General features: G+C 43.6%; 1 protein-coding gene across 2 annotated transcripts in view; it reads right to left on the reverse strand.

Annotated features, from left to right (window-relative positions):
* The window catches only part of TERF1 (telomeric repeat binding factor 1), a 40,205-nt gene extending 35,806 nt beyond the window's left edge, over positions 1-4,399 (reverse strand). For both annotated transcript variants that reach the window (XM_045284376.1, XM_004697743.2), the window contains exon 1: positions 4,074-4,399. In XM_045284376.1, coding sequence (XP_045140311.1) covers positions 4,074-4,380 — 307 coding nt within the window. In that variant the 5' untranslated portion in view covers positions 4,381-4,399. The remainder of the gene's footprint in view (positions 1-4,073) is intronic.
* Between the last annotated feature and the right edge of the window lie 9,096 nt (positions 4,400-13,495).

Raw genomic sequence — 13,495 nt, forward strand, 5'->3', positions numbered from 1 at the left:
ACCCTTTATATAAAACTCTCTTATTTAAAAAAAAGGCAAAATTTTTTGAAGTTGCAATTTTGGAGGGGTGTGATTTGAGGGGAGTAGATGGCAGTATCATCCTATACAGGACAATGAAAATAAAAAAGGTCAATGAATTGAGAGATCATATTCTGACCTGAGAAGGGTTCTCTATGCAGATGCTTGAGTCACTTAGGACAATGGCAAGTAGTGGAATGGATAAACTCTGAGTTAACTATCCAAACATACAATTATAAGGAAGACTGTCTAAGACAGCAGTTCTCAACCTGTGGATCTTGACCCTTTTGGGGGTCAAAGGACCCTTTCACAGGGGTCACCTAAGACTATCAGAAAACACATATTTCCCATGGTCTTAAGAACCGAGACACCGCTCCTCTATCCATCTCCAGGCAGATCCGCTCACATGCAGATACGCCCACATACGAGTACCCGTCATGAAGACTGTTGCCCATACTACACCATGCTCCAAGACAAAATTTCGTTTATTTGTAATTAGAAATAAATATTTTACAAGAAACAATTATTTATTTTTGTGATTAATCACTATACTTTAATTATGTTCAATTTGCAACAATGAAAATATATCCTGCATATCAGATATTTACATTACGATTCATAACAGTAGCAAAATTACAGTTATGAAGTAGCAACAAAAATAATTTTATACTTGGGGGTCACCACAACATGAGGAACTGTCTAAAAGGGTCGTGGAATTAGGAAGGTTGAGAACCACTAGTCTGGGAGATCAGCAGAAGATGGCAGTAAAAGGAACAGAAGCCGGAAGAGCCAGATGAGATGAGCACAAGGTACATAAGAACAATTAGGAATAATATCTGGAAAAAGCACTATCTGAGGAAGGTAGGTCTGAGAACAATGCTCTATCTAAATGAAAGAGCTAAGACTTTCCTAGAGAGCACTGACATATATTTCCTTGAGTTAAAAATGAGATTAGAGATCGCACTTTGGTCATAATTTGCATACGTCACTAATTAGCAGCACAACTTGAAAATTGGCTCACTATTACTGGGAAATGTGTTTTAGTCTTGTCCTTAACCATAGGATAAAACTTGTCTTTTTTAACAGTAAACTTGATTTTATGGAACAGTTTTAAATTTCAGAATTATTCTGAATAAGAGCATTCCCATATATTCTGCATCCTGTTTCCCCTACTACTAACAATTTATATTGACATGGTACCTTTGTCACAATTAATGGACCGATACTAATATACTTCACCAACTAAGGTCCATGCTTTATTCACCTTTCCTTACGTTTTCAGAATGCATTTCACTACCAGGTCTCCTCAGGCTCCTCTTGGCTGTGACCATTTCTCAGATGTTCCTGGTCTTTGATGGACTTGACTGTTTTGAATAGTATTGGCCTAGTATTTTGTAGCAGGTCCCTCAACTGGGACTTGTCTCATGTTTTTATTATGATTAGACTGGAGCTATGGGTTTTTAAATGGGAGGAAGACTAGAAGTAAAATTAAATTCCATCACCACCTATCCAGCATACACACCCCCACTAAGAAATTACTGCTGATGTTGACCTTGATCACCTAGCTGTGATAATGTCTGTCAGGCTTCTCCACTTCAAAGTTATTTTTGCCCTCTCTTTCCACACTGTACTCTATGGAAGTCCTAAGTACAGTCTACACTTAAGAGAATTAAAAAACAAAACAAAACCAGTCACTGCCATCGAGTTGACTCCAACTCTTTAAGACCCCTTGAGATAGAACTGCCCCTCAGGGCTTCTGAGGCTGTAAATCTTCTAAGAACAGAAAGTCTCATCTTTCTCTCTCAGAGCAGCCGGTGGTTGTGAACTTGTGAACATGTAGTTAGCGGCCCAACTGTAACCCAGTATGCCACTAGGGCTCCCAAGAGTAGAACAGTTACAAAAATTATTTGGAGTTCTTCTATTTATTTATTTACCCAATCATTCAGGGACATTTAATTTATACTTTGGGGTACAACTTAGTATTTATATTGCTTCTTTAGAACTTTGGTTTTGGAGGGCTTTTTCAGTTGGCTCCTGTGTCCCTTTCATATAGCCCCACGATTGTGAAGTTCTTTTTGTGGTTTAAAAAAAAAATCAAAACATTTTTACAACCTGGCCTAAGATGCTCCAGGTTTATCTTTCCTGCTCGAGTTCTGGAATCAGTCATTCTCCATGGTTCCTTTTACCAGAGAATTGTATTAGAAATAAAAATCTGGGCTTAAGATGTGCTTGTTGCTACTGGGGTTTCATTGCTTCTATGCCTTCTCAACTGGTTGAGCAAAGAAATATGTGTACACTAACTCCTGTCTACACACAAAACACCCACTACCATTTCTAGCGATTTGGACTCATAGCGGCCCTCTAGGACAGACAAGGATGGCTCCATAGTTTCCAAAGCAGTCATATTTCCAAAAGCGGACTGCCTCACCTGGGGAGGCTGTTTAGTTAGCAGCCTAATAGCAAATCCAATGCCCCATCATGGCGGCTGCTCATGTTTACAAGACATACACAACAGGGCTTCAAAAAGTTCCTGGAAAAGGGAACAGAAAGATAATGGCATTTCTCATGTAGTTCTTGAAGCCCCCTTATGTATTTCAATACAAAATCATCTATACTAGTATGAAATAAGTTAAACAGTAGTTCAGACTGATGTCTCAAATTCACTGCCAGATAGATCATGTGAGCTTCCTCCCCAGAAGTCTTTTCAAAAATCATTCTAATTATAGGAATTCATCTAATTCTAAGATTTATTTTTCTAATCATCGGAAATTATTGAAGGCTCCAGTGCCATCTTGTGCTACAGAGGAAAGGTGCTTGAATTAGAAGATAAGGTTTGGGTTTGGAACACTCTTTTTAACCTACCAGTAACTTATGATACTGAACTAGTTTACTCCTCTGAACTATGAATTTTATTTGCCTGAGTAACTGTTGCATTATAAATGAGATTAAATTTGTCCAGAAGGGTTTCCAAGAATTTTCTACTAAAAATGCCACTGGTCACAAGTACATTTAATTTCCATTAAACATATGCCAACTCTAAAACAATACTGGATTATCTTTTAAAAAAATACACAACTCTTCTCTATAGGGCCATAGCTTTGCCTAGCAATTAATTACATGCTGTCTAGGTAGACTTTAGAGACAGCAACTTTTACTCTGAGGATTATACTGAGCAAATAAGTCAAATATGGGTTCAAAGCACACAAATCAAAGCAAGCATGGATGCCCGGATGTCCTGTCAAACAGTGACTGTCCAATAACCACGACTAGAGAAATCTCTATGCAGAATGAACCGCTAAGTAAGAGGCTGTATCAGAAAGTTTATTGCGACTGGGGGTTCCCGCCCATTCCACAGGTCTCTGAGAGCTGGACGGCCGCAGTCAAGTTCTCAGTCATCCATCTGTCCTGCTGGGGTACCTTCCAGTCCAAAGAAAGGCGTCCTGAGAAAACGGCCGGCCACTTAGATTGGGGCGGAAGGAGGAGCTCAGAGGGCTCGGGCGGGAATCCTGAAAGGGTCAGCTTGCGATGTGCTCCGAGGGCACAGGGCAACCACGGGCTTGGGATCCAGACAACCGACAACCGCCTCTCGCGGGAAAGGGCCCGGGAGGGATTTGCACGGAGGAGTCTCTTTCCCATCACAGGGTCAGAGCCTTGGAAAGGCTGCCTCCAGACCGGATAGATCCAGAGGGAGGATAGCTATGTCGGGAAACTAGCTTACAATTGAGGTGCCTATGATTTTGTAGCATGGCTTTTTGACGTGCGAGCGTCCATCTCTCTCTCCCTCGCCCCCCTAGACACTACATTACATTAGGTACGCGTTCTACATCTTTAATTCACTTAAACCTTAAACCGGTATCATTACGCCCATTTTGCTGATGAGAAAAGCTGAGGGCGCCCCGCTGAAGGTGCGGGCCCGGATCCCTCCGCGGGGCCGCAGAAGCAGCGCCGTCTCTTCAAACCCCACCGGGTGCGCGGGGAAGACGCGCTAGCCCGCCGCCGCCGCCCCTCCGCCCCTCAGCGCGGCGCGGCCGCGGCGCCCGGCGCCCAGCACTCACCCTCGGCGCTGTCGCGGGCCCGGTCGAAGTCTTCGGAGCGGCCGTCGCGGAAGGCCCGGCACAGAGAGAGGCAGAGGAAATCCAGCATCCAGCCGGCGGCCACCGTCTCGGCCTCGGCCACCAGGCCCGCGTCCTCGGCCTCTGCCGGGCCCTCCTCCTGGCCCTGGCACGCCAGCAGGTCCTGACTCGCGAACGGCTCCGCGCCGTCCCGGCCCAGCTCCTCCCCGGGCTGTTCGGCAGCGTCCGCATCCTTCCCGTCCGCACATCCCCGCGGACTCAGCGCTCCTAACGCTAGCTCTTCCGCCATGTTAAACCGCTCGCGCGGGCTCGCCTCCTTCCAGGGCCCAGCGCCGATTGGTCTGTGCGGAGGATGCGAAGCTTCGCGGGCGGGGCGGGGCTTTTGCGGCGGTAAGTGGCCAATCACGTCGCTAGGTCGGGCAAGCCGCTCCTATATGGCTTTCTGATTGGCTGAGACCTACCCCCTCTGGGCGTTGAGACTTTCCCGCCTCCCGGGAAAGTGGTTTTCGCCGGGAGAGGTTGTGCTGGCTGAAGAGAAAGTAGTGGGGTGCTATACTGACTTCGCTTTTAAAAAGGCAGCGTTGTGGCGGCCCCCATTCCAACTCCGTAGACTGGCGCCCCTCCCCCCCGAAAATTTTACCTCAGAGGACAGCACTGAAGCTGCAGCTCAGGGAGAGGGACGTGTCTGATCAGAGCACGCGGGAGCAAATGTAGGGGGAGGAAGAGAGTGGAGCACATCCTGGCCCACCAGGCCTGGAGGATGATAGTCCCGCTCAGAGCAGCCAATCAATCCACAGAGAAGACCTTAGCGCCAGCCGCACTATGAAACCCCACACTCCTCACTTTCCCATAGCCCTACAGGGACAGCACTGGAGACAGTATGGGAATTGTGCCCAATCTGACCCCACCACACTGAGGCAAAACACTAAGGGTGTGCAACAGAACATCAAGGGGAGCAGAGCAAGGAAGTCCCAAGGGAATACCAAAAATAGACTTTGGGACCTGAGCGAGTCTTCCCCATCAAACTCTACTGGAAAACACTCCTAAAGGTCAACAAACAGATCCTGAACTATGTATAAGCTTGGCTTTTTTTTTTTGTCATTGGTTTTTTATTGTTTTGTTGCTTTGTTTTGCTCTGTCTTATTTTTGTGCATATTATCTCTGCATGTCTATCTAGATAAGATAGGCGGAGTAAACAATCTGGAGGAGAAAACAATGGGACCTACAGTTGGGGGGTCGGGCATGGGAGAGGGAGCAGTGGGGTAAAGGAAGTGGTGTTAAACCCAGAGACAAGGGAACAACAAGTGATCCAAAATCAGTGGCGAGGAGGATGTAAGAGACCTGGTAGGGCTTGATCAAGGACAATGTAACCCAGAGGAATTACTGAAACCCAAATGAAGGCTGAGCGTGACAGTGGGACAAGAGGAAAGTAAAAGGAAATAGAGGAAAGAACTAGGAGGCATAGGGCATTTATAGAGGTCTAAATACAGGCATGTACATATGTAAATATATTTATATATGACAATTGGGAAATAGATCTATGTGCATATATTTATAGGTTTAGTATTAAGGTAGCAGATGGACATTGGGCCTCCACTCAAGCACTCTCTCAATGCAAGAACACTTTGTTCTATTAAACTGGCAATCCATGATGCTCACCTTCCTGACATGATAGCTCTTCGGCACAAATGTGTGCATAAACAAATGTGGTGAAGAAAGCTGATGGTGCCCGGTTACCAAAAGATAATAGCGTCTGGGATCTTAAAGGCTTGCTGGTAAACAAGTGGCCACATAGCTGAGAAGCAACAAAGCCCACATGGAAGCAGCACACCAGCCATGTCAATGGGATCAGGTATCAGGCATCAAAGAACAAAAAATCTTATCATTGTGAATGAGGGGGAGTGCAGAGTGGGGACCCAAAGTCCATCTGTAGGCAACTGGACATCCCCTTACAGAAGAGTTGCAGGGAGAAGACGAGCCAGTCAGGATGGAGTGTAGCAACGATGAAACATACAACTTTCCTCTAGTTCTTTAATGCTTCCTCCCCACCCACTATCACGATCCCAATTCTACCTTACAAATCTGGCTGGACCAGAGGATGTACACTGGTACAGATAGAAACTGGAAACACAGGGAATCCAGGACAGATGAACCCCTCAGGACCAGTGGTGAGATTGGCGATATGAAGAGGGTGGAGGGAAGGTGGGATAGAAAGGGATCACAAGAATCTACATATAACCCCCTCCCTGAGGGACGGACAACAGAGAAGTGGGTAAAGGGAGATGTCGGACAGTATAAGACATGACAAAATAATAATTTATAAATTATCAAGGGTTCATGAGGAAGGGTGGTTAGGGAGGGAGGGAAAAGATGAGCTGATACCAAGGGTTCAAGTAGAAAGAAAATGTTTTGAGAATGATGATGGCAACAACTGTACAAATGTGCTTGGCACAAGGGATGTATGTAAGGATTGTGATGAGTTGTATGAGCCCCTAATAAAATGATTTTTTAAAAATGTAGCATTATACCAACAACACAGTCTAAATAGGAAAGGCGTTTCAACCGTAGCAAACTTTAAAAAGAGGCCACTAGAGCTTGTCACTAGTATTCAGATGTGCACCATAGTATTCATAGAACATATAAACAATACATAGACGCAAATTCTTTTCCAGTGGGCTAATCTCACGCTTCTCAAACTTTAACAGCTTCCCAAACCTAAAGGCACAGCAGCCATCAGTTCTGGGGCCTGTTACAACTCTAGCATTCAACTCCAGAGTTTTGGTTCATTGGGTGTGGGTTGGGGTTTGGGGATTTGTATGTCGAACAAGGTTCAAGGTGATGGTAAGGACCACGTTTTGAGAGCCACAGCTCTGGATAGGACACAGTACTATGGAAATGTATTTAAGTTCTACTCTGAGACTAATACAGCAGCAACAAAGAACACTTATTTTGAATTTTTGAAACTTAAAGTACAAGAAAGGATTCAGGGAGGCACCCTGGTCATGTTACTGGTATGATGTGGATGTATCAGGACATGTACTTTATGAAAATTGAACACGATTTGTGCATTTTCCAGTGTGTTCATCATTGAATAAAATGTCCTTTTATGACATTTATTACCTATTTGTAACACATCCAATTCTGTCAAAGCCTTTATGTGTTTCAAATTCAAATATACTATCCCGCTCTTTAAAGAATTGTACATATGAATGGATACATGTACATCACTGTGAGGTTGATTTGGAGATGGAAAGAAAGAAAGAAAGCAAAGGCAGAAAACAAAGATTTATTTCAGAGCTCCCGGGCAAGGTTCATGGGTCCCTAATTGGGTGCAAAAGAAGTCGTGCCACCCGGGAGGGAGGTGAGGAGTTTTTTAGCTCAGGTCTAGGGGAAGGGAGTAGCTGGGGAATTTTCCACTGCAACTTTGTTGTCTGCAGGTCTGGAGCTAAGCAGCAGTGTTCAAAGTTATCTGTAACGGTTAGTCTTCGGCACCTGGGCCTGCAGGCCTGGCCTCTCCTAGCGTGCTTGAGGTGTTTTCCCCAGCTCTGGATATCTCTTTGCCCGCCTGCCCTACTAACTCCCGTTTCTGCCTGACAATCACCATCAGATTTGTGATGCTACATCACCATCAGATTTGTGATGTTAGCAATATCCCGAATGGGATTTTCTGAAGGAAGAGATTCTGTCAGGCAGATTCTAGTAAAGAGATAACATTTTAGCAGAAGCACTTAATATTGACACAGATGGAGAGGAGAGGTGAGAGACCTGGAGTATGGACTGATTTTTTTTTTTTTAAGTAAGTTTTAGACACTGATTTTTACTGTTCTTACAAATGGTTCTCAATTTTGGTTGTGTGTGCATGTGTGTGTGTGTAGATGTCATGGCCACTAGATCAGAGTTTCGAGAGGCAAGACCTTATCATTTGTGCTTTTCAGAATTCCCCAATACATAACCAAGGTTCCCGGATACTAAACGGCATAAATAAATGAACCCAGTAAGTGCTAGATTGTCACCTGATTTTGAGATAGTTACTATGGACTGCCACCAACTTGACCCCTGACTCCTAGGCCCACTTTTCCACTGTTCACCTGCACACTGTCTTCCCTCTGTGCGATGTAGCTTATTTGGAGATAGGATCTTTGATGGGATTCTAAGTTTACTTATCATGAGGTCATATTGGAGTAGAACAAACTGATTCAAGACACTTCACTCCTATTTGCTCACTTGAATAATAATACCCACCTTAAAGGGTTTATGGAAGAATTATAAACTCAATGCATGTTGGTGGTATCAGAATGCTCTCTTTCTATTGTGCCAAATAGAAACAGGATGTGTCACAAGAACTTTTGCATTCAGTCTACATCTTTCACTGAGTACCTTGGTGGATATTGAATGAATTCTTTCTGTGTAGCTTTCACTTAGGAAATAATGGTTCCAAGCTCGTGGAATTGCTATGGGATGTAAGTATGTGGATGTGCCCTACAGATCCTGCCAATTATATCCCAAAGTGGAACTAGAGACAATAGCAGATCACATTATTTGTGTTTTAAAAACTAATTGGAATTGTATTGATTATGTGGTCCTTTGTCAAAACCAGTAGAACTGTATTTCTCAAGAAGGATAAGTTTATTGTATCGAAATTATCCTTTAGTAAACCTGATTTTAAAAAGCCCATTTTGGAAGTTACCACCAGGTTAGCAGAGAACAACATGTGCTAAAGTGGATCATAAATGACTAAGAGTGAAATGTAATCGATGGTATGTCCCACAATGGGTCATAAAACCTTTTTACTATTTTTTCACAGGACATCTAGTATAATTATTTTGCTAGCAAACACACTTCACTTCAGGGAAAATGACTATAAACCACTGTTCTTTCCCAATCTCCTTGTTTCAACTTACCTCTCCCTAACAACTTAAAAGTCATGATAAAAAACAGTTGTGGGGAAAGCTTAAATAACTCATTAATAATACCTCACCTATAAAATGAAGACACTTGAACTTAAAAAGTCAATTCAAGCCTCATCTTGTGGCCTAAGTGAATGACAGCGGTCTTAGTTTCTCAGTGCTGCTATAACATACATCTATTTTCTCAGTTTAGTAGGAGTCTAGATGTCTCTATCTAGGCCACCAAACCTAGGAGAAGTCTTTCTCTCTCTTTATTGACTCTTTCCCACCCCCTCCCAAGCGCTTGTCTCTTTTCATCTCTGCCCTCTGGTCCATTGTATCTTCCCCTCCGTTTGTTCTTGCTTCCTTCTGTTGATCTGCTCTTTTTATAGCTCAAAGGTCATGGGCTTAACACATACGCTACACCGGTAGGGTATGGGAGGCCCTCAATGAGATAAATTGACACGGTGGCTGCAACAATGGGCTCAAGCATAGGAACAATTGTGAGGGTGGCCCAGGCTCAGGAAGTGTTTCATTTTGTAGTGCAGAGGGTTGCTATGGGTTGCTATTGACTTAATAGCATACAACACAGGTGTTTCCCAAAGTGGGCAATACTGCCCCCTGTGGGTGCTGAAATAATAAAAAATGAAATCACCAAATGCACTACCTGCAAGTCAATTCTGACTCAGGACAACCCTATAGGGCAGGGTAGAGCTGATCATGTGGGTTTCTGAGACTGTAAGTATTTGTGGAAGTAGAAAGCCTCATCTGTCTCCCTCAGAGGGGCTAGTGATTTCAAACTGATGACCTTGCACATAACCACTACACCACCAGGGCGCCTGTAGAATGATCCAAGGGCCTACAAAAGCAGATATCTGTACTTTATCTTGGACTATGAGCTATGGTACGATTTTTTTTCATTGCCAGGGGTACCCTCAGTAATTTCCCCTCCACTCTGAAAAAGAGACCATAAGCCAAATAAATTTTGGAAGTTATGCCCTACATTACTAAGTCTCATTAGCATAATGAAATGCTCTCTTTCCAAGTGAGATTATATCCACAGGTATAGGGTTTTAGAATTACAACACCTTGTGGGGTGTCACAGTGCAATGCATTGTGCAGTCAGTCATTTTAAATTCACTTTAGAGAGATCCTCTAATAGTCTGTACTGTATGAGGAGGCTCCAAAAAGTGTGTGGGAAAATGGGATTCATGGATTACACGATTTGCCCACAAGCGGGTCAACCCTCGCCCCTTACATAACACATTGTCATGAAGTCAATTACAACTCATAGTGGCCTGATAGAGAGGAGTAGAAAGAGTCCCTAGAGGTGCTGAGGCTGCAAATCTTTACCAGCGTGAAATTCTCATCTTTCTCCTGTCTGTATATAAGCAGATCAAAAATTGTAAAGCGATGAGCTCATCTCGCTGAGATTTGTTCCTTGCTTTCCAATAGCCCTTGCCACCTAATAAAATCTTTTAACAGTAACTGACTTGTTCGGATGTTTCTTTTGATACTGCTCTACAAATAGGTGCAGAATCCAGTAATTCAGATTATTTCAAGACTTCTAAGAATTACACGTAGCCCTTGCGACACAAGGTGATACACGTTGGTTCAAGCAGGAGAAAGAGGAGACTTCTTTAAAAATGTATAACCTCAGAAGTCCAATGGAGCGGTTCTACCCTGTTCTATAGCGTTGCTACAAGTCAGAATTGGGCACTAGGTGTTAAGACGTGTGGAAAACTCAGCATCACGTAACACAATTGATCGTGCCCTTCTCCATTTCCCCTTTGATTTGCAGGATGTCGTCCTTTCTCGGTTGTTCTAACACCTTGATAGCCACAGCTCAGTTTTCCTGGCTAACTATTCTTCCTGCTGCCAAACTCTAAATGATTGGAGTGTCCTAGACCACATTATTTGAACCTCTTCTCTAAGTTCGATACGTGTCCCTCTTCAGACTCGCCCAGGCCCATGCAAGGATGCAGAAGGCAGATGGGTGCAGAGTCATGTGGATCCAAGGTTGGGAAAACATGGCAGCTCACGGGGTGGCCAGAAAGCAGGAAGGTTAAGAGGGAGGGACATAGAGGGTGGGCTCCTGCTTATAAGAAAGCCACAGACCCAAGGAGACAACATCAGTCTGTGAGCTGATTGACAGGTCTGACACCACCTCTAGTTAGGAATATTTAGTTGACATAAAATCATCTTACTACCACAATGTTCCAAATACATGAGACAAAGACCCATCATCCTTGCCTGTAAGGAGCATGTTAGTTGTACTTTCCAAGACAGATTTGTTTGTTCTTTTGGTAGTCCATAGTACTTTCAATGTACTTTGACAGCACCATCATTCAAATGCATCAATCAATTCTCCTTCAGTATTTCTTATTCAATGTCTAACTTTCCATGCACACGAAGCTTGGGTCAGGCACACCTTAGTCCTCAAAGTAGTCTTGTATAGCAGATTTGCCCAATGCAATGCATCATTTGATTACTCGATGCAGAAAGGTGAAATGGGATGCAGGGAGATCACAGGCCAGTGAGTGCAGGTTTGTGTGGATCCAAGGTCAGCAGGAAAACGGCAGGTGACAGCTCCTAGGGTCAGGTGGTCCAGTTGGTGCTGGCCCTGGAGGAAGACACAAAGTCTTTGCAAGAAAGAAGGTGAAGGGCCAGTGAGGGAAAGAGAATTTCCCAGTGTCTTTCTTATAGAAAGGGCCATATCCCCAAAGAGGCATCGTCAGGCTGTGACTTGATTGATAGGTTGGATTCTACCCTGATACAATCACATAGGGTGAAGTTGACATAAAATCTAGTTGCCACACTCTATGGTAAGATGTGATATAATGTAATAATCTCTACAATGAGATCAGCTGTGAGCATCCAATCAATTTCAAGGGCATTTCGACAAGGGTTTGGCCTGCTTCTGATATATGTGGATGACCTGCGGACGTTTACTGCCCCCCCCCCCCCAATGTGGATCCCGTATCTGGCTCATCATCTGAACTATGGTTCTTTGGATTTGAGCCTACTACATTGTCTGTCAATCCTAGGAGTTATCAGCAGTCTGCCATCTTCCCCACTGACTTTGGATTCACTCGCCTCTGCAGCCAGAGCCTCCTCAGACCTGACGGTATTGGGTTCCACAGTCCCTATAGCTCCAAGTCTCCAACTTGACATGTGACCCGTCAGTTTGGAATTTATCAGTGTCTGCAACTGTGCAAACTCTGTCCTTGCAATAAAAATCTCTATGTCCATCAATCTATATTATCTTCATTGGTTTTTTAAATCATTTTATTGGGGTCTCATACAATTCTTATCACCATCCATCCATCCATTGTATCTTCATTGGTTTTGCTTCTCAAGAGAAGTCAGATTATAACAAACCTCCAGCAACCTATGGGTTAAGTGTTGGGCTCTTATCCACAAGGTCAGTGGTTGAAACCCATCATCCGGTCCATGGGAGAACTATAAGGCTGCCTGCTTCCTAAAGATTTACAGTCTTAGAAACCCTATATAGGGTTGTTATGAGTCAGAATTGACTTGATTGCAGTGTGTTTATTTTTGTTTTGTTTGTTTTCTCATTGGTCAAAGGAGTCACAAGTCTATGTCTTGGCTAACTACCTCAAAAAGATCATAAGATTTCTGAGATTGATGTAGTTGTCAATCATGACTTACCCCTAGATCTGGGGGGGTTGTTCAGAACCCCTTGAAGCATATGCTGTGGCTATCTGAGTGAGGCAAGAATCATGTTTTAGGCTGCAAAAGATTTAGGGAGGAAGAAAGTAGCAACCATGCTTTCTTCATTTGGGTTTGATTCACATCTGCATGAGCACTCTGTGATGGAAGGACCTTTGCTACTTTATGAATGAGAATAGAATTGCCACAGAGTTCATTCCAACTCATGGTGGCCCCATATGTGTCAGAGTAGAACTGTGCCCTGTACGGTTATTAATGCCTAGTTTTTCAGAAGTAAATCATCAGGCCTTTCTCCTGAGGTGCCTCTTAATGATCTCGAGCTTCCAACCTTTTGATTAGCAGGCAAGCATATAAACCATTTGCCTCACCCAGGACCTTATAATAGTTTCTATCTAGTCAGGAAGGGAGTCTTGGTGGCATAATAGGTTACTTGTTGGGCTACTAATGGCAAGGTTAGCAGTTCAAAACCACCAGCCACTCCTTGGGAGAAAGATGAGGCTTTCTATTCTTTGGAACCTCACAGGGCCAGTTCTACCCTGTCCTGTACAGTCATAATCGATTTGATGGCAGTGAGTTTGAGTCTAGTCAGGGGCCAATTTCCCAACGAGTAGGTGGTGCTATGTCAGAACACTTGACTATAGTGAGAAGTGGGAGAAGAGAAAAGATGGCTGTTTTTTCAGAGACAAATTTTACCCAGAAATTTGAATGAGTTAAAATCTTAGTTGGACTAATTCAGCTGCCAGAGAGAAGGAATACTATCTATCTATCTATCTATCTATCTATCTATCTATCTATCTATCTATCTATCTATCTATCTATCTTCAT

This window comes from Echinops telfairi, unplaced genomic scaffold (assembly GCF_000313985.2).
Source record: "Echinops telfairi isolate 266 unplaced genomic scaffold, ASM31398v2 ScPeMD7_1;HRSCAF=3_0, whole genome shotgun sequence".
Taxonomy (NCBI): domain Eukaryota; kingdom Metazoa; phylum Chordata; class Mammalia; order Afrosoricida; family Tenrecidae; genus Echinops; species Echinops telfairi.